Genomic DNA, 26,463 nt, shown 5'->3' with positions numbered 1-26,463 from the left:
TCTCTAGCTACAGCCTTCAGAAGCTCCAGAACATCCAGAACAGCGCTGCTAGGATCCTGATAAGGGTGCGCAAATATGACCCCATCACCCCCATCCTAAAGTCACTCCACTGTCTCCCCATCTCACTCAGAGTTGAATTCAAGCTTTCCCTCCTCACCCACCAGTGCATATACGGAAATGCCCCCCCCCCCTACCTCTAGGAACTCCTCACCCCTCAGACTGCCTCACACACCCTCCGCTCCTCCACTGCCAACCTCCTCAAACCCTCTGGGTTCAAGATAAACACCATGGGGATACGAACCTTCGGCACCGCTGCTCCCAGGCTGTGGAACGCCCTCCCCGACCACCTCAGTCTGTGGGTACCTTCAAAAAAGACCTTAAAACCCACCTCTTCACAAAAGCTTTCTGTTGACCGCTCTCCCATGTCATCTTCATCTTTTATGTGCCATGTAATGCTTGCATCATGTTTTTATTATTTTTTACTATTGTATATTTTTATTATTGTATTACCTATTATTGTACTAATGTGTTGGATGTGACTTGGTTGTGGATGTATTGGATGTGTAATGGATGTGGAGCCTGGATGAATGTACTACATTGTAGTAATGTAAAGTGCACTACAAATACAATTTATTATTATTATTATTAATTAAGCCCCAGGGAGTCAGTTCACTGTTGTGATCCTGATGCACAAATCCTACTAGACATTGCTACTGTGTTCTTCAATCACGCTAGATAAGAATATGTCCAATCAGTGCTAGGGTGCGGTTATAAAGTATTAAGATTTTTAGTTTAGTGGCATGCATTTGCATTCTGTATAGTATGATGATGAGTATGATGATGATGAGTATACTCAAGGGATGATCACAGCAGCCAACTACCTTTTATGATTTATGGCATAAATCTGGAATATGTAGGGGTGGGTCGTATGCTCACCTCCCTTGTTCTCTGTAAAGCGCATTGTGTTGCCTCTGGGTATGAAATGCGCTATACAAATAAAGCTTTGATTGATTGATTGATTGATAAACTGCCCGTCAGTCTAGCTAGCAGGGCTCCTTGACTGGTCCTGCGGATCTAACAAGGTTTAAATTAATTCAGCTTTCATTACAACACTCCCAGACTGAACCCAGCAACTGGTGGCTGGTTGCACTATTGCAATTGACATAAAAGTGAGCACCTGGATTGAGCTACCAGTCTTGGTAGAGATTGAGCACACCCTATGTGAGATTTGAAAGTGGCCCACAGCAAAAGTAAAAGAACAGCACAACCTAGTGGGCATAATTCTGAATTGTAGTTTGCAAATAAATACTGACTTTTTCTGAAGGAAGGAAATCTAAAGGAAATCCACTGACACACCCACTCGCATGCAGGAAGTGGTGACCAGAAACACACACACATGATGCAGTCATCCGATGACATTTGTTCTCTGCCTTTGACCCATCCATGCTGTCCTTCCTCCGAGGGCAGCCAGGAGCAGTGGGCAGCTTTCAGCACCCAGGGACCAAGTCCAAGTGCTGAGTCCAAGTCCTAGTCAGGGACAGGACTGAAGAGCATCTTTTCTACTGCATGTTTTTCGTATTGGGGTTCTGTGTGGAGGGAATGCGACTGAACACGGTGAGAACATGCAAACTCCACACAAAGGCCCAGGAGACAGCCCATGTGGGAATCGAACACAGGACCTTCTTGCTGTGAGTTGACAGTGTACTGTATCACAGCCACTGTGCCACAGTACTTGCAAAGTACTGTAGTAGTGTAATGAGACAATTAACAGCAGTTGCAGCTCTCATTCTTTAATGCTTGTCAGTACAAAACATGTACAGAAACGCAGATGTCCTTTTTGCATGGCACTAAATAGTACAGAAACAGTCAAATTTCAGAGATCAGTTGGATAACAGAACCTACACATCTGATTTCTACCCTAATTTATCTAATATAAATTATTGTGACTAAGACTGCCCTTTGTTAATCACTACAGAGAGCTACGTTATACAGAAGACCTGCAATTTCCCTCATCTCACATCAATTAGAACAATTTTAGTGCAGAACAAAATGCTTCATCAAAAAAGTTCCATTAGTTTCCCCACAGAATGCAACTGTTATATTATGTCTACCCCATACAATTTAAAGGAAAGATTTCATGCAAACATGAAAAATAAAATAGCAGAAATACAGCAGGATTCACTTATATTTTTTCAAAATGTTTTTTTGCTGCATGCGCTTTTAATTCTACGTTTGCAGTTAAGCCTGAAGCTTGACCAGTGGTATGACAATTAAACAGCTAAAAGTCAAAAACAACCATAATGTCACACAAATTACTTAGAGAAACTGCACAGACATTATCATTAGGGTAACACACTGAAGCCCAAACTGGCTTTTTAAAATGTATTAACTGACCAATTAACATTGGTTCAAAAAAAGAAAAGAAAAAAGATATAAATAATGACATTTGCCACTCAAACATTTTGAAAAAGAGTAACAGATGGAACATAGTTGGTTGAATGTCTCACTTTGACGCAAGAAATAACTGAAAATGGCAGTTGAGCATACGTATATACAAAAGACCAGCCGCTTGCTGGATACAGGCACCGATGGTTTGAATATCTAGATATAACAGATTCTAGAATTGCATTAGCTTAACTTGAACTACAGTCAACATGACTTGAGATGTCTCCTAGTTTATAATACACTGCTCTTGCTGAGCTACTGTGATATTTGGTGTCAATTATCCAGGCACCTGTGAATATATTCAAGAAAACTAAAACAGAAGCCATATCTCACACATCAAGCATGGTAACAAGTTGTATTCAAGTAGCCATAACAATTCAGTTTAGTACACCAAAAGCAATCTTTAAAAAAAATAATCTACGTGGTCTTGAGGTCCGTTTCAAAACATGTCGCAGGTAAGGCGACTTTGTCTTTTGTATCTTTTATTTTGACTAACCCAGATTTAAAGGCTTTTAATATCCATATGACCTTTGCATTTTCCTTTAACTGGTTCAGGGTGCTTAGAAAATTACTGCACCTCTGAACTTATTTTTTTCTGAATCAAATTATGGGGAAGAGCTGAACAAAGCAGAGCAGCATGTGAACATGAGGGGTCATATGGACTTGAAAGCACCTGCTCAAAAGGAGGCAATACAGTTTGATATTTTGGATCTCACAGACAGCCAGTTTCTTAACAAAGTATTTAACTCAAGACAGCATTTCACTGCATGTGTGCAAGTATGAAGGCATTTGAATGGCAATATCATTAAAAGGGGTTTCAGGAAGGCACTTAATCTACACCTGAGAGGGTAGAATTGCTTTCAGCAGGCACAGCAATCACATACATTAACAAATGAGTACAACGTAAAATAAATAACCTGTCACTGATTTACTTGAGCTGAATACCCATCATTGCAAAGCGAGCTGTGAAAGTTGGGTAATTAAAAAGCATATTTTTCCTTGACAATTTAGTTTCCTTTCTAATTGACTGACATGAGCACTGCGGTCGGGCCCCAAGCTCTGCTGTGGGTTGTGGAGGCGGATCCTCCAGGATCCAATCAGGGTTCAGGGACAGCGCCCTCCTCCAGGGTGGCTGGGGGGTTGCGGGGCTTGTGGAAAGGAGTCTCCTTATAGATGAACCAGCAGTTACTTGCCCACAGAATCACGTTGAGGAACCCGACAATCTAGATGGGTTGGATGCATAATGATGATCAACAACTACACATTAGACCTCATTCCTGAACATTTTCTTAAAGTCGCACTGAAACGAACGTTTGAGATCATCTAACTTCCGTAGTTTGACGTATTTCCAACACAAACAAGCTATGAGGGTGGGACATCATGTTTAGAGGAATTTGATTGGAACATTGACAAGTGACAGGTTTTAAGAACTTTAGACAGATTCGATAGAAGGATAGCGTTGATTTACGGGTGGATGTCGTGAGATTATTGGCCTAAAATCTAAGGTACCTGTTGTCGTCATTGCATGTGACCTACTGTTTTCCAGGAAGTAAGAAATTATATACTTTGATATAAGATTACAACAAAAGTAGAATTTTGTAAATTTTTTGGCATACATCGTTGAATAGGTGAACACTATGACCAATTATGTGAACCAAAATGGGACAGAATGCTTTTTTCATGCAATTGCGACTTTAAGTGTTTTCTTAAATGTCCTCTTACAAACTTTGTAAGACAAATCCAAGAAAAAAAGACAGATCTCTGCTGAATTCATGAACGCGTGGGAATGTGTTCGTAAACTGCAGAATTGTTCTCAGTTGTTTCCCTCCAAATGAGGAATACCACTGATAATACCAGTTCTCTATGTACTAGTGACTAGAATACCAGTTCTCTATGGACTAGTGACTAGAATACCAGTTCTCTATGTACTAGTGACTAGACTACCAGTCCTCTATGTACTAGTGACTAGTCTACCAGCCCTCTATGTACTAGTGACTAGAATACCAGTCCTCTATGTAATAGTGACTAGAATACCAGTCCTCTATGGACTAGTGACTAGAATACCAGTCCTCTATGTACTAGTGACTAGAATAACAGTTCTCTATGGACTAGTGACTAGTCTACCAGTCCTCTATGCACTAGTGACTAGAATACCAGTTCTCTATGGACTAGTGACCAGACCTTCAGTCCTCCGTGTATTATTGTACTATTGTGATTCACTGTTTACCACCCTGACTCACTCCTCTATATCTCAACTCCAATTGGTCCAAAATACGGCAGCTAGCTTTTTAACTAACACAGGGCGTAGGTCACACATCACACCTGTGTTGGCCTATCTGCATTGGCTACCTGTTGATTGTAGGATTGATTAAAGGCGATTTTAATCGCCTGTAAATCTCTGCACGAATTGGCCCCACTTTATATATCAGAGTTATTGTGTCCCCTGGCTATAGTGAGAACTCTGAGGTCTTCTGACTGTAACGTAATACGTATGTATGGGTGTATGTAGGTATGAGTTGTATTGTGTGTGTGTGTGAGATGGGTGTGGTGTGTCTTTCTGTGTTCTGCTTCTATTTTTGACATAATAGGCTCTGTGCACCAGCTCCACTACTTCCTGAAAGTCACTTGGCATCTTTATTTCCTGTCCTATATGATTGGCCTAAGTGATTAATCAGGTGTGCGGAAGACCCAGCGCACACCTGATTAATCACTTAATCCAATCATATTGGACAGGAAATAAAGAAGCCAAGTGACTTTCAAGAAGTAGTGAAGCTGGTGCACAGAGCCTATCATTCACCCAGGAAGATCACCCAATCCTGTCGCAGTGCCGGCCTGGAGCTGTCAATCATCCTCACTCACCACTTCCACTCCACCTGCTGTCAACTGCCTGTTCATTCACATGCCCCGCCCCAAACACACTCTATATAACCTCTCTGTTTGCCATTCTGGCTCTCTCTCTGATTCTTTCCATTTGGTGAGTTCACTGCCATTTAGTTGAGTTATTCTGTGTTAGTTAGTTGTTTGTATTTTATGTTAGTCCATGGCCTAGGGGTAGTCAGGCAGAGGCCTCTATACACTCACACGTAGTAGTAGTTCCTACGGTAACATACTGCTCAAACTGAGTGAGCTAAATACTATCAATCTAGTAAGATAAGTGTATTACCACAGAGGTGTTGAGGCGGCCCATGGCAGGGAAGGCCCCGGCTGTACAGTTGGCTAGGAGGCAGTGACCAATCAAGTTCTCTGGGTCAGTGGCCCTCTTCACATCAGTCAGGCCTTTCGCCCACGCGCAGGAAGACACCAGCCACAGGAAGGCAAACGCTGCCGTCACCATCAGGTCCTAACGGAACAGAAGACACCATGTCAATAGACAGTACAGTTGTACCATATACTGTAACACGTTGTACAATGAATGAATGAATGAATTAATTTTAAGTGTCATGCCTACTGTCGGCCCATCCAATATGGGATTATAAGACACCTTTACGACTTACTTCTGTACATAAGTCATCTATTTACATGCAAAATATGTTTCCAGTGTCGCTGGTCCAGCTCAAATACTATACATACAAGCACAATGCTATACATAGTAAAAACAAGCCAGATATAAACAGTAAACGTGAATCATGAATATATGAAATGTTTTGTTAATTTTATGCGCATAGTATTTAACCTGGCGCCCTAAACTCCAAGTGAAAAGTAGAATGTCCTCTGAAATCTTTTATTCCCTGACTTTCAATGACTAAAAGCTGAATTTACCTGACTTACATCCTTGTATAATGGAAAAACTGTTGATGAGTGGGAAGGAAATAAATCAAGTAACCACAACCACGCAATACAGGAAATGTGTGAAATAACCCGATAAAGAAAAATACAGCATGGAAAATATTACATTTTGATGAATGGCAACTAAAATGTAAACATGCTACAGTACAAACAAAATTCCCTGATATTCCACGACTTTGCCCAAAAAATGATCAAATTAGAGGTTGACCGATCAATTGGCCGGCTGAAAAATACACGCCCAATGGGCGGACGACCGACAAACAATACACCACCACACACAGTTCAGTACTCACTATGACGGGCCCGCGGCTGGTCTGGCGGTAGAGGTGGTTGTACCCCAAGTAGAGAACCAGGGTGGCGGTGCAGTAGAGGAACCCGAACACGCCCACACACACGTAGAACTCCGCCGAGGAGGAGTAGTCGCCCTGGAGGTAGGTCTTGTTGCCGTCGACGCCAGGTGTGCACGAAGGCAACATGTATGGGTGACTTGACATCCTACAGTCAGACAGAGAGAGAAAAGTGGGGTGTGTGTGTGTGGAGAGAGAGATTGCTTGGTCTGTGTCAAAAGACATTGTTTTAGAACTGTAACAATACAGACTTGACATCCTTTAGTAAGACAGAGAGAGAAAAGAGGGGTGTGTGTGTGTGTGTGTGTGGAGAGAGATTGCTTGGTCTGTGTCAAAAGACATGTTTTAGAACTGTAACAATACAGACTTGACATCCTACAGTCAGACAGAGAGAGAAAAGAGGGGTGTGTGTGTGTGTGTGTGTGTGTGTGTGTGTGTGTGTGGAGAGAGAGACTGCTTGGTCTGTGTCAAAAGACATTGTTTTAGAACTGTAACAGTAAAATTTGCCTTCCTTAACATCAAATTCCCCGATCGATATTTTGCATAGTTTGTCAAGGAGTGTCAATGCTAGGTCTCTTTCACGTGGGCGCAAATGTTCAACATGACTGATTGAAATTTAGGAGCCTCTACTACATGAAAAGAAAGGAATACAATAAATTGTACACGTGGGTGTGTACAAAAGTCTAATCTGCTAGTACTAGGGAATATTATTTTAAACACCAATTGAAAACACAGGGCAAACAAACGCTAAACATCACAATTTGACAAGGCCACATCATTGGCGATGACCGTGTGACATCGTGTGACATCGGGGAACGCTGTATGGAGACACAGCACACAGATGAGCTCTAGGAGGCCAGTTACCTGAAGGGGTAACCGAAAACAGCTTCTACTTTGATCTCGTCTTTACTGTCCTTACAGAGCACAGAGAGGTGGGTGGACCCTGAGTAGCCGCCCGTGGTGGCGAAGGCAAAGATGGTGAACACCTACAGAGAGAGAGAGAGAGAGAGAGAGAGAGAGAAAGGACTGAGGGTCAGCATTGTTTATAACAACGTTATTTTACGAACATCAATGACATTTAACAAACATGATGAAACAAACTAAATCTACTCACTAATACAATTCAAGTTTCTCAGACTTCTAGATCTAGATCAGTTTTTAGATGATCTTAATCAATAACGTTGGACAGGGTGGACAATAACGTTGGACAGGGTGGACAATAATGTTGGACAGGATGGATCTCGCAGATCAGCAGACTTGGTGAATATGGGTCCTGGTCACAAATGTCTACAACTCAGCCATTTAGCCAGATTCCATGCAAGATTGGATAGAATTCAAAGTTACAGATTGACCGAATCACTTCCATTTCTACTCTGGCACAATTTCATACAACCCAACTCAAATTCACTTTAAAGCAAGTGACATGTAGCCTACCAGTTCATTGTTCTGTACTGTTCAGATATTTATCATGTTAGTAATTATCAGCTCCCCTTCTAATTTTGTTAATGGGCACATTTAACAGACCTGCTCCAAGCAGTCATAAAGCCTTTCTGAGTGGTGATTCCGCAAGGGAATGTAGGCCGGGGTCCATCCGCTCGGTGTTCACCCACCGAGCTCTTCACGGACAGACCCCGGTCTACATCTCAGAACTTTTACCCCCTCACTCTCTGAGTCGGTCTCTGAGGTCATCCGACCAGGGTCTCCTGGCGGTGCCCCGGAACAGACTAAAAACCCAGGGTGACAGAGCATTTGAGGCGGTGGTGCCAAGACTCTGGAACGCTCTTCCCCAGGCCCTGAGAGAGCCATCCACTGAACTCATGTTCAAAAAACGTCTTAAGACACACATGTTCAGGCAGGCCTTCGGCCATCTATAACGCCTTGCTGCTCGCAATGTTGTTGTTTTATCTGTTCTGTGTCGTTTTAATTTTGTCTCGTGTTGTATTGCCATTTTAATTTATTACTGTAAAGCACTCTGTGCATCCGTGCTGTGAAGAGCGCTATATAAATAAAGCTTACTTACTTACTTACTTACTAGGAAAGCTCAGACTCAGGCACAATGCCCCACTGAGGCCCAGGATGGGCAGGAAAAGAGGCCCCTCGGATGTTGTGGCTAACCAGCTAGCTGAAGTAAAACTGGGCTGAATCCCTGACTGGGCAGAAACTGTGGGACCGCTGCAGACTCGCTGAAAACCACTTCCTTTAAGGCGCTTTCGTTACGCTGTGTAATGGGAGGGGCTGTGCTTCCAGAGAATGTATTTGTTGTCTCTCTACTACAGGTATACGTTTGCAGTCGTGCGGACTCAAGTCGGCCACAAAAATCTTCACAGGACGGTGACAAGAGGTAGCATTGTTGATGCACTACAAACACAAGCTGTGTTCGGAATCGCTCCCTATTCACTATATAGTGCACTATAGAGGGCGTCAGCCATTTTGTTTGTAGTGTCCGAATTCTCCACGGAATTTTCGTTCCCTATATCGTCCACTATTCATTACCCACAATTCACCTTGATTTCCAGGGAACAGTGCATGTACCCTACATTTTCTCAGTTTCCTAGGTAGTTCACTACATGGTGAACCCTATATAGGGAATAGGGAGTGAGGGAACGAGGGAGCGATTCCGAACACAGCTACAGCCTCTTAAGTAGGTGATGCTTTGAGTAGAGTGATCTTTTACACGATGAATGAACACAAACACACACCTCTCCCTGTTGAGTGTTGCAGGGTCTTCGGCAGCCTACATCCCACTGTTTTCTTTTTTCATTCCTTTCTTTTTCACTCATCTCCTTTCTCCCATGACCACCTCACACCAGCTTCCCCTCCAGCATCCTCTTTCCAGACAGGAAAGGGAAATTCCCTCCCACAGGGAGAGCTGAGAGTGCAAACACTGCTAATGCTAACGGTGCTCTGACTGCCTGGCACAGCTAGCAGCTACTGTTGCTTTTCCCAAAGAGCAAAGAAATCAGTTTAAAGTAAAAAGTGAGACATAAATATTTAAAAAATTAAGGTGTGACAGAAAGCGAGTAACGGACTGAGACCACAGTTTGACACTAGTTATGTGTGATTCACATAGGCTATCACTAGCCCCCCCCCCATGATGCATGTTCCTTTGTGGTAATTCGCCTTATTCACCTCAGCTGCCGTATTGGTCAGTCTGACGTAATGAGGGGTGTGGATGCGGAAGTGCCCGTTGCCTTCAATGTTAAAAGTTCGCTGTAAAAACACCACTTCAAGAACCAAAATAGTCAAAATAACAGACTGAATACACTATCGGGGTTACAAAGTCATCATTACCAGACTCATCACTACCAGACTACCAGAAAACACTGCTGTTGTTTTCGCGTTTGGAAATACATCGGAGTGAATGCAGCTGACGGCCAACTAACTGGCTCATTCACCTCCATGTATTTCCAAACGCGAAAACAACGGCTGCAAATAATATATCCTACTAGTTTAAAATATAGGCAGTTACTACCAGGCGAATTGAGTTTACTTGCTCAACGGCGCCTCCTGGCGGCTATTGTGAACACTGAATAAGGAGGTGGTCTGGAGTCGTCCGAACGGTCCTCTAAAACTTCGCCGCTGTTTTTGCTGCTCTGTCCACGAGATGTGGCGAAATATTTAAATTGGGATGACTGTAATGACCTCCCCCCTCGATTTTATCGGGTGGGGGACAATGATGTTCTCTTTCCCTGGTGGTATCAGTGGTATCCTCATTAGAATAGACTACTGCTTACAATGGACACAGTGTCACTCCATCACAACACTGATTAAGCCTAGTTGTAGAATTAAGGTGCTCAGTCCTCTTCTACACATACTCCTGTTTCCTACATTGGCAACAAGAACAAACCCTTGGCTTGGACTAGCTGATTACGTTACAGCCTGATATATGGCAGGCTTCTTGACTGAATCCACCCAATAATCCCTAAACAAACATCTTCCAGTGTTTTGAGTGGGGCAATATTTTGTTGTATTGGAACCCTCACAAAGAGATCCTTCCTCCAATGAAATAGGAGTATGGCACATCCTGACTTCCTCTTAAGAATAATACCCTTTGTTCACTGCGTCCGCGTTGGCCGAAGGACGGCTCCTCGCGGTCACAATCTACATCATTTACATAGTGGTTGAACAGTCTCGCTAAAACAAGGAGAAGCCTTCAATATCAGCACTACGGTATGCCTACACTGCACAAGTTTGGAAGTACAGCCAATATAAGGAGAGGTACCAGTTCACCACACACACACAGGGGTGAAAATTAACTTTTTGGCTCACGGTGAGTCACCTGCCAAGGGGACTGCAGATGAAAAAATGTACCGGCCAAGTATATATTTTTTTCAGATAGCCTTCCGAAATCCAGTTGGAAATTTTACCTGCATTTGGCCGGTGGCAGATGTTAGTTTTCAGCCCTGCACACACACACACCACACACACACACACACACACACACACACTTTCAGGTCAAGGGCGGCAACAACATAGGCAGAGGGAATGGCTAACCATTCAGTAAGCTACTTATGAACTTGTTTCCTCATTCAGGAGTGTCCGGCAATCCATAACATCTCAGCTTTCATCTGACCACCACTGACCCCATCCTCACCCCACTCCATAACATCTCAGCTTTCATCTGACCACCCTGACCCCATCCTCACCCCAAGCCCATAGCACAGACCACTCCAGCTTCCCCTGCTCTGCCTAACCAGCCCCTAAATTAGCCTCTCTAGGCTGGTCTGTTAACCCCTCCACCCCAGCCAATTCTCCTCTCTATCACACCCAACCACCGACTGACTGAGAAAGGGAGGCATGTCAACCTACACCCCCCCCCCCCCCCCCCCCCCAACCTACCTCCCTCTCAACCCCCCCCAACCTCCCTCCTCCCACCCAAACTCCTTCCCTCCCAACCTTGCTGCTGCTAGTTGTTGTGAGCCCATGAGCTAACTGGCTATTCCGCTCTTATTGTGCTGGATTAACATTGGAAGCATTGGAACTGATGTGTCCAAGCAACAAGACCTATCTTAATTTATCAGATATTATTTCATGTAATTTCAATTCACAGCTATTTCAGTGGCATGACTAGCTTCCACCCTACCAGTCCTGAACAGAAACAAGTCAGCCTCGCACCTAAGCCAGGCTGGACCTGGCCTGGTTTATTGTGTGTGTGTGTGTGTGTGTGTGTATGTATGTATGTATGTATGCATGTATGTATGCATGTATGCATATAGTATTTTTGTGTGTGTTTATTTTGTTCTATTATTAAAGTTGTTATATTTGTTCCCAAGTTCCTTTTATTTTGTTATATTGTCCACCATAGGGGACAGCCTGGTGTTGGTGGCTAGTGCCTTTAGGCTTAGTTTTAGTTTAGATTTAGATTAATAGAGGCTAATTAGTCAATTAGTTTAGATATAGGATTTAGGATAGGATTTATACAAACACACAATTTGTATACCGTATGTTCTGGAAAGACAACCTGATTTTTTATAATATTTTTTTAAAATTAAAGGTCAAATTGAAGGTCATAGGATGAAAATTACTACAATACGAAAAGTTGTAGTTAATAAATGTATTTATTGCAAGTGAAGAAGAGAGAATTCTTTCTCTCTACTAGAAATGGCCTGTCTAACACGGATTCAAACTCCAACCTAAAAGATAAGGATATGTTAATTACCCACAGAAGGGCCTATCTAATAAGTTACAATACACACCTTAAGCACATAGGCAGCACTTCAACAGCTAGGTCAGCCTAACCAACACACAGGCAACTTTTTCATATGTGTGACAAAGAGGGAAAAAAGGCTCTTAAATGCTAAGCAATTAAATTGGACCACATGAGCAGAGATCATACAGCATACTGTAGATTAATTTGAAAGAAATAAAACACAGACATGTACATGCAGACCCAGTAATCCACAGTGATGATCAGAAGGCTTCCCCCCTGTGCCTTGAACAACATCTATTCGTGACAGGGCTATTTGTTCATGAATCTAAACTATTAATTTGGAAGTAGCAGATATTCTTCACTTCAGAAAGTCACGCCTCCCCTGAGAAAAACACTTATCAGGGCAGCATGAAATGTTCAACTTTAGCCTAGGTCTTGTTAAGTTTACACTGCTAGACTTATCATAAAAGTGTTCTAATGTGTTGGCTGTTTTAGTGTTGGGCATCGGAGTTGCTTAAGCATGTCTGTTTGGCTAACTAGAATGGTATTACTCAAGCACATCAGAAGTCAAACGGAGGCCAAAGAAGGCATAGTGCCAGTCAGTGATCAGATTATGGAGGACGATTGAATAAACTATTCCTATGTCTTACAAAGTACTGCACTGCAACACGCTTCGGGAAGCTAGTGTTAATAATGGTTCCCACCAATGCCAATATCTCTATATGCAAACATTGCAAACATGCCACCTCCACTCAGGAAATCAGTAGCCAGGTGAAATTCACAAGTGTAGCCTCAATGTCACAGTTTAGCAAGTTAGGTAAAAATGCCAAGGTCCTTTATTCAATCTGGAAAAGGAGAAATCTTGACAATGACACAGTTTCAGTTTGTCCTCGGCTCCCTCAGATAAATGTCATAGTAGTGACGTAACGTTAATCCTACAATTACACAACACGTTCATAAAGCTTATCTCTTGCATCCAGTTAATTCTGACACCTGCATAAGTAACGTTAGCTCATAAGGGTGTTGCCCATGAAGATGCAGGCATGTGGGACTGGACTCAGCTATGCTAAATATCCCTGTGAAATAAAAATAGAACGAACAAACACGAAGCTGATTTGCTATAATAAAACTAATTACTTACTACTGGGTACATTTCTGAGATCAAGGAGGACAAGGAGAGGTGGCACTAACGTTTAGTAAACAGTTGCGCCATGTCAGACCAACATTAAACATACGATATCTAATTAACTTAATGTTATCTAAAAACAACAACAACTACTAGATGTCTCATAATACTTATTGAATCTTACCCATTCTAGGACCCGAATAAACCCCAGCGGTTCTTTCAGCGGTCCCAGATCCAGACGGACTCCTGACAGTGTCTGGCGTTGGAAAAACAGACAAGAAAAGAGAAAACATCGGAATCATGACGGAGAGTTGCTTGCTGGCGAAAGTTAACCTAGTGAAATTGACATGTTTATTTCAAGAACCAATTAAAGAGGAGCTGTTAGCTAGATATCTATGCTAGATCGGTATGGTAAAGGCCAAGTTAACTCATCGTGTGTCCTACCTGCATAACATCCATGGTGACTTTTAACAGCACACGTTAGCAATACAGAACTAGTTTATTCTAAATATGATTGGCATAAACTTGTTTCAAGTGACTAGACCAGACGTTACTCGGCTCAATCGTGTGAACCACGAACGGTGGTATAAATTAAGCTGGCTATTTATAAAGTTTAGCTGGCTGGTGTAAAATCCTGTTGCTGTCAAAACTTTGTGAGCTATCAGCAAGCACACATGACAGTCAACTGCTCTTAAAGAGACAAAGCATATTTATTGGAAATCTAGGGTGTGGACTAGGGAACCAAAGTGTAAAACTACTCCCTCTACTGGTCTGGTTCGCACCCACCCTATCTTTTGCTTGGGAGAAAATGTAGAAATAATTCTTAATCGATATCAACACAAAACTTAATGACAACACATGCCATTGTGGATAAATAAAACAATAAACCTTTGCACAACGTCTTGCACAATTAATTTGAACAATCTTCGCCCCTGCCCTGCTGCCATGGCGCCCCACTCCCCATTGCTAAGTACCACCGAGCCCCCCAGCCCAGGGGTCCCCCTACGCTTAGGGCCGCTCAGAGCTAGGGTACTAGACCTCCTGCTCCCGCGGCCCCCTCCTAATGGGGCTCAAGGGGGTGCTGCCAGCAAACCACAGACCCCCTCCACTGTCCGGCTAGCTGAGCTCCTCCCTGTTTTCCTTCTCGCTGCTGACCAGAGACCTCGACGAAGCCCCGGGATGACCCCGGTGGTTGATCCAGCTCCAGCCCCTCACGGGGCCACCTGTAGCCTACTTAAATTAGCTTACTATCCTGTGGCCAGACCTCTTGTGTCAAAACGTGCTATTACTCAGACCATGAACCAGTTTCAATAGACCTTTCCTATTCAGGCAGCACATTCCGCCCCCCCCCCCCGTTTCCCTAGCACCGCTATGCTTGTGCCTGGCCAGCTCGGGTACCTGGTTACAGGACCTGGTTACTCTCCTGGGTACACTCAAACCTCACAGTCAGAGAGCTGTCATGATGACCACCACAACCTGAAAAGCACACACAAACATAATAACTAATACATTACATTACTTTAGATTTATGTGATAGCACGTACCCCTTATGTTTGAAAGAAGCGACTGACCAGTGTCGCCTGGGACCATCTTGTCCATCTGTATATGGCTGTGATGTGATGCCTTTCTGTGTATAGGACATATAAAAACCACGTCTATCTGAAGCAAGTGTCAGAGCCATTCCTGCAAGTTTACAATGGTTTACTGTAAACTAGCATGAACTGCTAATTGTATTACAGTGGTTACTAGATAACTGTATAGCTAGCACTGACAGGTGTAGTCAACTTCAATTTCTACACTTTTGTGAACAAGTTAAACAAACATGTCCTTACTTACTTACCTACTTACTTACTTACTTACCTACTTACTTACCTACTTACTTACTTACTTACTTACTTACTTACTTACTTACTTACTTACTTACTTACTTACTTACTTAATTACTTAAGCTCTGATAGCTGTGATAATTTATTTCAGAAAACTGTTTTCCTTTTTTTCCCAAGATGATTTTGTAGTCTTCCTGTTGACCTGACCGGATGAATTCGGCAGCAGATGACAGTCCATAATGGCGGCAACACGAGAGCGCCCTCTTCAGGCGGGTGCCACAAATGCACCATGTCTCCTCTTGGCATTCCATACTCTTTGACGTAGCTAGGTTGTTCCAGTTCCGTTGTTTGGCTAGCAGTGCGTTTATGTTAAATAACACTAATATTTGAAGGTGTATTGAAAGTTGCCTGTACTAATCACCGACCTAGCAGTATTGTTTTATCTACATCCTATAGCTAGCTAGATATGATGAGCTGATGTATTTTCTCTCCAGTCCCTCAACTAGTTAGCTAGCTAGCTCAATACCCTGCTAATGTCGTGCTCCTTTAACGTGACAGTGTAAGGATGTATACTTTACTGTCGGGCCTCTATAAGTACATGTTCCAAAAGGATGAATACTGCATTTTAATCCTTGGGTTGGACAATGCAGGGAAAACGGTACGTGGCATGTTTGTAAAGATACTTTGCTACAGTATACAGGATGTATGTATGAACATATTCTATATTTTACACATGCTGTATGTGTGTATGGATGGGTGGATATTCTTTATTCTTTCTTTATGCTTATTTGCTACTATGTATATTCTTTAGTGAAAATGTGTTGAAGTGGCTAGTAGTAGACTAGTAGGCTAGCTCAGTTACCACTACTAAGATAACATTAACTACCATACTACTACTTAATACTAGCTATATCAAATTGGGTAGCCAAGCGACCTGTGTCCTTGTATTAATGTTATTGCTAGTATATGGAATTAATGAATGCTGTCATAATGAAATGCTCATAACAGAAACCTGACTGTACTAATCTAATCTGTCGAAAAATGTTGCCTACGGTTGTCATAGATTGAATCATTTTCTTACCCCTGCAGACATTTTTGGAACAGACCAAGACCAAGTTCAGCAAGAACTACAAAGGAATGAGTCTCTCCAAGATCACTACTACAGTTGGTTTAAACAGTAAGTGGCTGATGTGTCAAACTTGCTTGACATTATATTAAAGGGGTAGTGTGCTATTTTGGACATTTAGCCATATTTGTGGTCTGTCTACCATGAAACTGAAACATAGAGACCATCATTTCACTGATTTCACTGTTCCAGTATTGAGCTAGCTACAATTTTTATGCAGGCTCTCACTGGGCTACAGTAAAAGTCAATGGGGCATATGTAAATGTGTGGCCCAGCCAGCCTCATTCTCCATGCTGCTATCTTCCCAGTCACCCTTGGCCTCTCTCCGCACAGATCTTCAATTCTGATGTGCGCGTTATGACTTATGTCTTGTATTGCACGTAGCATTCTGGTGTAGCATCCATCCAGTGACCTCTGCAGGGAGTGGCTCAGGGTCCAGCACTCACAACCATACAGGAGAACGGCCTCCACAGTGACATAGAAGAAGTGGAGCTTAGTTTCACAGGGGAGGTTGGATTTCCACACGTTGCTAATGCAGTTTCTCTCCACGTGCTCCACAAGCTCTTCCTCATTTTGAGGTCCTGTTCCGTTGAGTTGACCCAAGAGCCCAGGTATTTGAAGTCCTTACCTCCTTCAGAGCACTACCATCAGCTGTCACTAGGGGGCAGATGTTCCGAGGTGTTATAGGTGATGACCTCAGTTTTCTTGGCGTTCAGACCAAGACCCATCTCGAATCCAGGTATCGTTTGAATGGATCAGTTTCGATACTACTTGGTACTAGATTATTTCCGTTGATGCCTAAAAGGTATCGAGTACTGATACCCAGCCCTAATTGTAGCCCAGTGAGAGACTGCATAAAAACTGCAGCTAGCTCAATACTGGAACGGAATCAGTGAAATTATGGTCTCTGTTTTAGGTTCATGGTAGACAGACCACAAATAGTGCTAAATGCCCAGAATCACACAAAGCACACTGCCCCTTTAATTGCTTTCAACTGAAACCAGGTTGAATCTTGTGTGTTCTTCTCATCCCTTCACAGTTGGTACAATTGATGTGGGCAAAGCTCGTTTAATGTTCTGGGATCTTGGAGGACAAGAGGAGCTGCAGTCGCTATGGGACAAAGTAAACACAATTATTAGAAGTCTGGTGATTATATAGACCTCAATGTGTTATTTGAGCTGCAGTCATACCATGTCCTGTTGTACCTCCCACAGTACTATGCAGAATCCCATGGCGTGATCTACGTGATAGACTCAACTGATGAGGAGCGACTATCTGAATCAAAAGATGCTTTTGGTGAGTGTCTCACAGGTTTCCAGAACACACATTATGCCTCGTTCTAGACTTAACTATGTCAGTCCATTGAGAAGCGTGTTTAGTCCCAGACTGAGTTTACATGTCCAAGAACTGGCAAAAATCTATAAATTCTCATCCAGACTATCACACATTTTGATGTCAAGGTTAATGGAGTAACTGTGCATATGCTTGAGTTATATGCTCTTAATTTCCTTTTCCCATCCCAGAGAAAATGATCAGCAGTGAGGTTTTGGAAGGCGTCCCTCTCCTTGTGCTGGCTAACAAGCAGGATGTAGAGGTATGTTTTCTCCTCTGTGGTTATTGTCAAAGACCGAGTCGCCTGGTGTAAACTGCACCACATCTTACATTATGACTTTCCCTGTGGTTGGCAGCATTGAAAGCTGAAAGTTGAAAGCTCATTCTTCTTTTATGTATTGATATATGCTCATTCTTCTTTTATGTTTTTACCCTTTCCGTAATATTGTATGTCTGTCTGTTTTCGTTCAAGAACTGTATGTCTGTGCCGGATATTAAAACAGCTTTTAGCGACTGCGCCCCTAAGATTGGAAAGAGAGATTGTCTGGTGCAGCCATGCACAGCCTTAACAGGGTAAGTAGATATTTCACGTGACAACTTATTATAAATCCAATCTGACTGAAAATAGTTTTATTAGTTTGAGAAGAGCCTACAGTCTTTTGTCACAAAGTTGGCAAAAACAAGATAAATAACTGGTTCTTTTTGCATCCTTGTTTGTGTAAAAACCATAAAGTAGTTACTCTAGTCTATATTATAGTTATCTAAAGATTTGCATGTATTTTATGTTGTATTGCATGTACAGATATCAGAAACATACAAAGGGGATTGGCAAAATAGACAATTTTGCAAAATGTCATATAGTTTTACTTACTCTAATGTGGTTTGTAGGAAATGGTAACAGCATCAGAGTAACATTTTGTAAAATGGGTGGCCTATCCCTCGTGTCAGCTGCATAACCCACATTGCTGGTACATGTAAATGTACTTGGGCAATACTGAAGGTTATATATTATACAATGGGTAGTTCCGAACTCACAATCTGATTGGTTAAGTTAAATTTAATACATTTTGGAATAAGGCTGTAACATAACAAAATGTGGAAAAAGTGAGGGGATATTAATACTTTCCAGATGCACTGTATACCACAGGCAAAGCGTCTTGACCATTCTACTGCGCCAATTATTACTGCCTTTAAAAACGATAGTTCCATTGCGTAAACGTCCGTTGGTTACATAACGGTTTCTCCTAAAAAAAGTGGAAACATTCAATGTCAATTTTGAGTTGTTCTATCCACCCTGTAGCCTACCACTCTGGTTTATCGTCACCACTGTTGCAACTGGCAGTTGCACAGCAAAGGTAGTCTACACTTCGTTCATGGCTAGCTAGGTTGGACAGGAGTATTAGTTTTGGTTGCTAAGTTTCATTGTTCGTTGCTTTGAAACTCCATAGCAACATGATAGTTTTAGGAACTACCTTTCTTGGCGGAGTTCACTAAAATCGATATTAATATTACTGAAATAGCCGGTATTTATCCCATAAATCTTTCCTGATGATGTAACCGTTGTGTAAAAGCAATAACTCACTCTAGGGCTGTGGTATATGGCCAATATACCACGGTATCATCTCATGCCTATGACTGCAGCACAACCTGTGGTATATTGGCCATATACTACACCCTCTCATGAGTTATTGCTTCACTATTTTCTTCTTTCAGGGACGGTGTTAATGAAGGTATTGAGTGGATGGTAAAATGCGTCGTGAGAAACATTCATCGGCCACCGAGACAGAAGGACATCACATAAATCAAGCAGCAGCAATTCACTACCCCCACTACAGAACTCTTATACCAGGCAATCAGTGGGTGCTGTGAACTTCTTCAGAATCCCCCCCTTTATTTCTAGTTGGAAGACCTATAGTAATTGTAGTGTCATCGTGCATTATTTGACCTGCTGTGATTGGGGTGAAAAGTTGGTAGTATTTCAGCTTTCTCATGTTTTTTGTGTGAATGGTGTATTTGTGTTTGGTGTGCTTGTCTTTTTCATCATACATGCCTCTTTCACAAGTCCCCCCTCCAGGTTTGTTAGTACAAAGCATTTCTATTTGTAGCGGGTCAGGTTGAAATGGCAACTTTTCCATGCTTTTGCTATACAAATCTATCCTTGGTCACAACATGGCTCCATATAAAACTATTGTTAATCTTGACATCGAAACATGAGATGAGTTGATGCATATTATGCAAAGACACTTCAGATTTTAGGTTTCCTGGACTGAGGGTCTATGAGTCCTAGTTTTGTAATTTGAACTTGATATTGGTGGATATATTTCTACTCTGCCTAATCCGATGTTAAGAAAGTAACATCTAGGATCTACAATATATGGGAAAATGGATTGTATTAAACGACAAATTAAAATGACCGAATTTGTTTCATTGTTTAAATAATTGTTCTATGACATAGTCTACACATATTACACAGTGCATGGTTATACAGATCCTCTGCAAAATGGAAACAGAAAAGCAACCATCAGAGTACTGGAGCTCACAGATCATCTTTAAAAAAAAAACTTTATTCGGTGCACAGATCACTCACTGACGTTCCGACAGCAGTGTCTTCTACAGAGTTCTTCACTCAGAGGACGCCAGTGAGTGATTAGTGGGTTTAAAGGAGTTTTAAAGGGAAAATGCATGTTTAGCCCTGTTTTAAGGTTACTTATGATCATATACAATGGTTCAGATCAAAAAGTTGACAAAACTAGCACTTTTGAGAAAGTCTGATAATTGCTCTACCACCGTTTTGTTCATACAATGGATGTGGTGGGCACCGTGAAAAATCATTCAAAAAACATGTTAAACTCTCAATTTCAAAAACAAGAAGCTCACATTGTATGACCAAAACGGTGTTAGAGCAATTATCAGACTTTCTCAAAAGTGCTAGTTTTGTCAACTTTTTGATCAGAACCATTGAATATGATCATAAGTAACCTTAAGATTATATACAATACAATGCATATTCAATATACATTATATGATCACAGAGCTGCTACCGTGTCTGAGATAGCCTACAATAATACAACTGTATTAATCAATGAGAGGGAACCAGGTGGGTTAACTGCACTCTTCCAGTTTACCCACCTCTGTATTTACCACAACACCCCTGATTTTACTACAAACAAGTCATGACCAAAGATGCCCTATGGCCAAACCATTGCACTATATTGGAGGTAGGGGCACAATACTAGGCTACTGGAATACTTGATCGCATAGAGTGAATTATTGTAATTTGCTGCCACCCTGTGGTTTTCACCAGAACTACAGACGAGCTTTACAAAAAGAGCAGAGTAATGATTGACAGGCGGCCCCGGAAAACATTGTTTGAGGTAAATGAACTCTGGGCTATGGGGATAGACTACACAGTCATTTACAGCCGAGCTAGTGGTGTTTCACTGAGTAGCCTAGACCATACTTGCCAACCTTGATACGGAGGCTCACTGGAACCTCGGTCTCATACGTAATATCACTATTTTTCATACGTAACATCACTATTTTTCATACGTAACATCACTATTTTTTCACACGCTCTCTTTAACCCACAGCGTGCTGTGACCGTCGCTACCCAGCTGCATATATTATGCTTTGGGTACAACGAGTAGGCATATGTGGACGTCGTCAGAGACTTATTTCTGAATTCAAGCAATTACCAGTGAGGCTGGTCGATCAAAGAAACATGTGTTCGACCGTATCTGAACAACTCAAACCTATTTCTCTGCTGGGAACGATGTCTTTTGGAGGACGCGCTGACGCGGCAGAGAGCCACGAAATGGTCAAAGCGTTCCTGCATCACGGTCATCATGAAGTGGACACCGCTTTCATGTACACCAATGGACAGGCGGAGACAATCATCGGGGGAATGAATCTCCCTAAAACGGGTAGCTATCACACATTTAGTGCATTTGCAGGACATAAACATTGTCTCAAGCCACTATTGATCTATGGTATCAACAAGCTGTTTCACTTGACTACACTCTTCTCTGCATGTAGAGTTTCTAGGCATGTGAAACATTACAAAACTCATAATGTGGAGTTTCTAACACTCATTTGATCTGTAGTGAGCATTGCCACCAAAGCCAACCCCTGGGATGGGAAGACCCTGAAACCCGAGAGTGTCCGCTCTCAGCTGGAAACCTCCCTGCAGAGGCTGAAGACTGATTGTGTGGATCTCTTCTACCTCCATGCCCCAGACCACCAGAACCCCATCCAGGACACGCTGCAGGCCTGCGATGAGCTCCACAGAGAGGTAGGGTACACATGCACACGTATGGAGGCAGGAACAGCCCTCCTCCTCCTCCTCACCCCATCTCCAATCACACTCACTGTTGGTTAGGCTTAGTCTGCTTCACTTCATATGACCGTGATGATCCGAGCTTCGTTGATGGGGCAGGATCCTACATTTCATGTGCCTACCCTATTCTGCTGTCCCTTGTCCAGGGGAAATACAAGGAGCTTGGCCTCTCAAACTATGCCTCCTGGGAGGTTGCTGAGATTGTTTGCATCTGCAAACACAACAAATGGATTGTTCCTACTGTGTATCAGGTAAGAAAGCAAGGAATATGCTTGCTTGTTCTGGGTTTGTCAATAGATTCTCTTTGTCAGTTCAGTTTTGATTTATTGAATCATCAATCTTGTGATGACACTTGTATTAACAGCGCAATAACACTTTCAGAGACTGTTTCATTTACTGACAGTACATCACATTACAGGGAATGTACAATGCCACCACGAGAGATGTCGAGAGGGAGCTGCTACCGTGTCTGAGATACAATGGCATCAGGTTCTATGCATACAACCCTCTGGCAGGTATGGTGCTCTTTGTCCAACACTCTGGAAAGGTAGTTGGTCACAAAGTCAGAGTGTAAACAAAAGAGAATACTTCATAGAATCATCATCTCCAGAGACCCCAAAAAATGGCACATGTGAGACCTTGAGTCTGGTGTGTGTGTGTGTGTGTGTGTGTGTTTATGCCACCAGGGGGTCTCCTCACAGGGAAGTACCACTATCAGGACAAAGATGGAGTCCAGCCGGCAGGACGCTTCTTTGGAAACAGCTGGGCAGGTGCCTACAGGGACAGGTGAGGCCAGGGTTACACGGCTACGTTTCCAGAACGTTTGGTTCCCGTTTGCACCTCACAGTTACACGGCAACGCCGTTAGCGTTTTGAAAACCAGTGAAATTTCGAGAACGCCGCGAGGGCTGTTTTCCTTCTCATTTTCCTGGATTCCGTTGTCGTGTAAACAGGCGATAGCGATCTCGTTTTGATAACGATGGATGTTTGGCTGTTGTACAGTTCAATTATAACATAATTTTAAAGCCCAGAATGTGATTGTCTAATTCAGTGTGATTGCTTAGTCGATAATAGGCAACTCTTGTCTGACCAAGATTCTACAGTATGTAGATCTAGCCTATTAGTTGAGCAATAAAGCTTGTTAGACAAGAGCTTCTTGTCTTTGAAATCGAGAGTTTAACATGTTTTTGAATGATTTTTCAAGATGCCCATCCACATCCATTGTATGACTAAAATGGTGGTAGAGCAATTATCAACTTTATCGAAAATGCTAGCTTTGTCAGTTTCAGCATGTAACAATTCTATATGGATATTCCATGTGTTGTGTGTCAGGTACTGGAAGCAGAGCCATTTCCAGGCGATAGAGCTGGTTCTGAAGGCCATGGAGACGGCTTATGGTACAGAGAAACCCACCATGACATCAGCTGCTCTCCGCTGGATGTACCACCACTCACAACTCAAGGTACACACACACACACACACACACACACACATTCACAAATGGCGACCCACTTCATTAATAAAAATGTTTTGAAAGTACAAATCCTCAAAATATCTTTGCTGTTTGAAACAATTAGGTTAAAGTAAACACACGGACATGAAGCATTCTCAAACATAATTATTTGAATGAAGATCTCGTTGAGGTACTACTAATGCTCTCCAGAAAGTAACTTTTGTATTATTTTGATGGTTCCAGGGGGATCTGGGAGATGGAGTCATCATCGGCATGTCCACCATGGAACAGCTCCAGCAGAACCTGTCGGCCTCCGAGGAGGGGCCATTGGACCAGAGGGTGGTAGAGGCCTTCAAACAGGCTTGGGACCTGGTAGCCCACGAGTGTCCAAACTACTTTCGCTAAACATCTCCTCCAAAGTATCTCTTCAAACAGCAATTTTCTCTCAAATGAACTGATTCATTCAATGATCAAATGTCATGTCTAGACAGTGACTTAATCCTCCTTATGTAGTAGAAGCACACATTGCCTTAGTTTGTATGCAATATTTCTATTCATCAACTAGTGTGATACAAGTCCACTGAGCAACAAAGTAGTGTTGTGAAGGCAAGGTGAGAAAGGCAGATTATTCTTTTATTGATGAATGGCACTTAATGGTAAATATTCAAATAAGATTTAGACGGTGTGTTTCCAGAGGAAATTATTTTCTGAAGGCAGTCTTCAACTGTAATAAACTTTTTCTTGCTCATTGGTGTGAGTGATCAGATCAGATCCATGAAAAGCCGACTACAGAGCTATCCAACTGATATGCATTTCCTATACAGCACACATAAACCATATTAACAAAAACATGTTGAAAGCACATATTTAACAGCAGATTGCATGTGGACAAGTCTCACATGGTTTCAGTGGCCAGATGCAAACATGAAGAACAACACTTTTGTGGAGGGCAGGCAAAAATAGGTTATTTAAAAGAAAAGTCTTAAAAGTTCAGTGTTCTTTGATCCTGTTTTTTATTCTCCCTCGTCCTCATCATTTGCCTCCATAGCATTTTCCTCCTCTTCCTCCCCAGCGAACTTCTCAAAATCGTTTGATTCCGAGTTCCACATGCACTTGATCTGCACTTTAAATTCAGCCATCTCCATCCCAAAGAGTTTCTACAATGGAGAAAAGACAATATAGTTTGATTGGGCCGAATCTGTGGATTCATGACAACATAGCAACTGTGGTCTACTGGTCTTGCAGAAGTATCACTAGCCTACCAAGAGACCAACCTTGGGGACAGGCACAGAGCTTACCAGAATACGAGCCTGCTCGGGCGTTAACGTGTCCCCCTCCTTGCACACTCCATGGGCTTTCAGTAACGTCACAACTCCTGTGAAACACAAGTCATCAGACCATATGGAAACTATCTTAACATAAGTTCATAAAATCACGATTATCAACAATCATCTAGACGTGAAAAAGATAGAAAGTTCTGGTGATCGTCTTGGGGCAGGAACAAGTGTCAGATGGGGAGCCACATGTATAGAACATAGGCTTCACTTTGGCTACCAATGTACAGTAAAAAATAGTTCCAGATAGAATCTGAATTTAGGATGCATCCTTCCTTCATGTTGTCTGGGGACAGGATCATGACCATACCCTTTTTGAGGGAAGTCGGGAGTCCCAACTGCCTCAACTGTGGCTCCATGGAGTGAGGGAACTGTTCCAGGGGTCCTTCATCAAGCATTATGGTCTTCTGTACCTTGTTGCCTGCCCGTGCAAAATCCATTTCCTTGAAATGACTGAAGTACCTATGAACAAGAGAACATAGACAACTTTAATTGCGGCAATCATTGAAGATAGAGCTGAATAATTGATTATTTGGCTCATCACTATGTTTCTACACTGCACCCATCAGTGATGGAAATATAAGCCAAGCCATACTTACTCTTGTACCTCTTCCTTGGTCTTATTTGTGAATAACACGCCCACTTCTCCTCTCAGGCACCTACTGACCTATAACAAGAAAGAGCAAATAACTAATTTAAATGAACATAACTGGAAACTATTACCACAGTAAATTTACTATAATAGTTAATATTTCTATACTAGTTTCTTTAATTTAACTTAGTTATTAGCTTTTTCTTGAACATTAATTTGTGAAAATATATTCACTCATTCATTCACACATTTAACTTGCATACCTTGTGCAAATTGTCTTTGTACTCGTCCCTTACGTCTTTGCCGAGGGCAATCATCATCACTTTATTCTTGCCAAAGAAGAATCTGATGAAGAGAAGACAGTGGAATTGCAGTCAAGCCATCTACTCTACGTCACATTAACAGACCCGTCTACTGCACATGACAGGAAACTGGATAAAGAATTGGGATGCAGTGTACATGCAATGTATATGGCAGGCTGACCATACCTGCTATGTTTCCAGGCTGTCCTGATGTCTTTCAATTTGTTGTTTCTCATGTTGGCCACGGAGAACACGAACACATGCTTGTATATGTCCACACATTTACGCAACTAGAAAAAGGGAGAACATTTAATGATTGGGTCACAAACGGATGAAACATTTGCTTGCTGGCTTCTTGTTTGTGGCAGGTACAGCTTAGATGACAATGAACTGTAGAAAAGAGCACAAACTCAGTCACACACACTCACCTCTTCTATTAAGTTCTGTTTGGTTTCCAGTCCCTTCTTGGCTGTTTTAGTTAGTGAAACTGTGGGGGAAATGTTCAAAATCACAATTAAGCAGATTCGTTCTCAATTGCCCAACAGTGACCCTGCTGCTGATGGGAAGCTAACTTGGCACCATGTCGGCTAGTTTAGTGGCTACTAGCTAACTATGAGTGTCCTGACTTCAGATGTGTAGCTGATAATACATCCACAGGACTAGAATAACTAAAGATAGGTCATTAATTTCGATATCTAGCTTGATAAACTCATGAGACTCACATTGACTGTGCAAGAAGCTACGCCTGCATGTTAGATGGCTACAAGCTAACTTAGCTGGCTCCTCATTGTTTCACATTTGGATGCAAG

General features: G+C 42.2%; 4 protein-coding genes across 4 annotated transcripts in view; 2 read left to right on the top strand and 2 right to left on the bottom strand.

The window, feature by feature from the left end:
* Nucleotides 1-1,801: 1,801 nt before the first annotated feature.
* sypl2a (synaptophysin-like 2a) lies at nt 1,802-13,991 on the bottom strand. Its single transcript, XM_084440618.1, has 6 exons — nt 13,799-13,991; nt 13,539-13,610; nt 7,443-7,564; nt 6,525-6,726; nt 5,609-5,785; nt 1,802-3,668 (listed from the first exon to the last, which is right to left on the bottom strand). Exons 1-6 carry the CDS (start codon nt 13,811-13,813, stop codon nt 3,543-3,545), a joined length of 714 nt encoding a protein of 237 aa, XP_084296744.1. The 5' UTR covers nt 13,814-13,991; the 3' UTR covers nt 1,802-3,542.
* A 1,519-nt stretch (nt 13,992-15,510) lies between these two features.
* arfrp1 (ADP-ribosylation factor related protein 1) lies at nt 15,511-20,033 on the top strand. Its single transcript, XM_084440620.1, has 7 exons — nt 15,511-15,838; nt 16,270-16,357; nt 17,346-17,428; nt 17,521-17,602; nt 17,830-17,900; nt 18,111-18,211; nt 19,352-20,033. Exons 1-7 carry the CDS (start codon nt 15,746-15,748, stop codon nt 19,437-19,439), a joined length of 606 nt encoding a protein of 201 aa, XP_084296746.1. The 5' UTR covers nt 15,511-15,745; the 3' UTR covers nt 19,440-20,033.
* A 1,017-nt stretch (nt 20,034-21,050) lies between these two features.
* Nucleotides 21,051-24,174, top strand: akr7a3 (aldo-keto reductase family 7, member A3 (aflatoxin aldehyde reductase)). Its single transcript, XM_084440614.1, has 7 exons — nt 21,051-21,561; nt 21,742-21,929; nt 22,121-22,225; nt 22,393-22,489; nt 22,661-22,760; nt 23,306-23,435; nt 23,670-24,174. Exons 1-7 carry the CDS (start codon nt 21,264-21,266, stop codon nt 23,829-23,831), a joined length of 1,080 nt encoding a protein of 359 aa, XP_084296740.1. The 5' UTR covers nt 21,051-21,263; the 3' UTR covers nt 23,832-24,174.
* Nucleotides 24,175-24,291: 117 nt separating this feature from the next.
* Nucleotides 24,292-26,463, bottom strand: part of mrto4 (MRT4 homolog, ribosome maturation factor) — a 2,331-nt gene continuing 159 nt past the window's right edge. The window contains exons 2-8 of the mRNA XM_084440617.1: nt 26,083-26,141; nt 25,841-25,944; nt 25,616-25,697; nt 25,360-25,427; nt 25,071-25,222; nt 24,725-24,801; nt 24,292-24,583 (exon numbers count right to left, since the gene is read on the bottom strand). Coding sequence (XP_084296743.1) covers nt 24,440-24,583; nt 24,725-24,801; nt 25,071-25,222; nt 25,360-25,427; nt 25,616-25,697; nt 25,841-25,944; nt 26,083-26,141 — 686 coding nt within the window. The 3' untranslated portion in view covers nt 24,292-24,439. The remainder of the gene's footprint in view (nt 24,584-24,724; nt 24,802-25,070; nt 25,223-25,359; nt 25,428-25,615; nt 25,698-25,840; nt 25,945-26,082; nt 26,142-26,463) is intronic.

Source organism: Borostomias antarcticus (assembly GCF_949987555.1).
Source record: "Borostomias antarcticus genome assembly, chromosome: 7".
In the NCBI taxonomy this organism is placed as follows: Eukaryota; Metazoa; Chordata; class Actinopteri; order Stomiiformes; family Stomiidae; genus Borostomias; species Borostomias antarcticus.
Note: the sequence above shows the minus strand (reverse complement) of the source record. Positions and strands in the feature narration are given on the sequence as shown.

What these genes read in the sequence shown, in the direction of transcription:
- akr7a3 (XM_084440614.1), top strand. Translation starts at nt 21,264, where the DNA reads ATGCTTTGGGTACAACGAGTAGGCATATGTGGACGTCGTCAGAGACTT. An exon ending in AATGAATCTCCCTAAAACGG is followed by an intron (nt 21,562 to 21,741) that starts GTAGCTATCACA and finishes TTTGATCTGTAG; the next exon opens with TGAGCATTGCCACCAAAGCC. An exon ending in GCAGGTGCCTACAGGGACAG is followed by an intron (nt 22,761 to 23,305) that starts GTGAGGCCAGGG and finishes GTTGTGTGTCAG; the next exon opens with GTACTGGAAGCAGAGCCATT.
- sypl2a (XM_084440618.1), bottom strand. An exon ending in TTATTCGGGTCCTAGAATGG is followed by an intron (nt 7,565 to 13,538) that starts GTAAGATTCAAT and finishes CTCTCTCTGTAG; the next exon opens with GTGTTCACCATCTTTGCCTT. An exon ending in GTTTTCGGTTACCCCTTCAG is followed by an intron (nt 6,727 to 7,442) that starts GTAACTGGCCTC and finishes GTCTGACTGTAG; the next exon opens with GATGTCAAGTCACCCATACA.
- arfrp1 (XM_084440620.1), top strand. Translation starts at nt 15,746, where the DNA reads ATGTATACTTTACTGTCGGGCCTCTATAAGTACATGTTCCAAAAGGAT. An exon ending in TACTACAGTTGGTTTAAACA is followed by an intron (nt 16,358 to 17,345) that starts GTAAGTGGCTGA and finishes ATCCCTTCACAG; the next exon opens with TTGGTACAATTGATGTGGGC. An exon ending in CTAACAAGCAGGATGTAGAG is followed by an intron (nt 17,901 to 18,110) that starts GTATGTTTTCTC and finishes TTTTCGTTCAAG; the next exon opens with AACTGTATGTCTGTGCCGGA.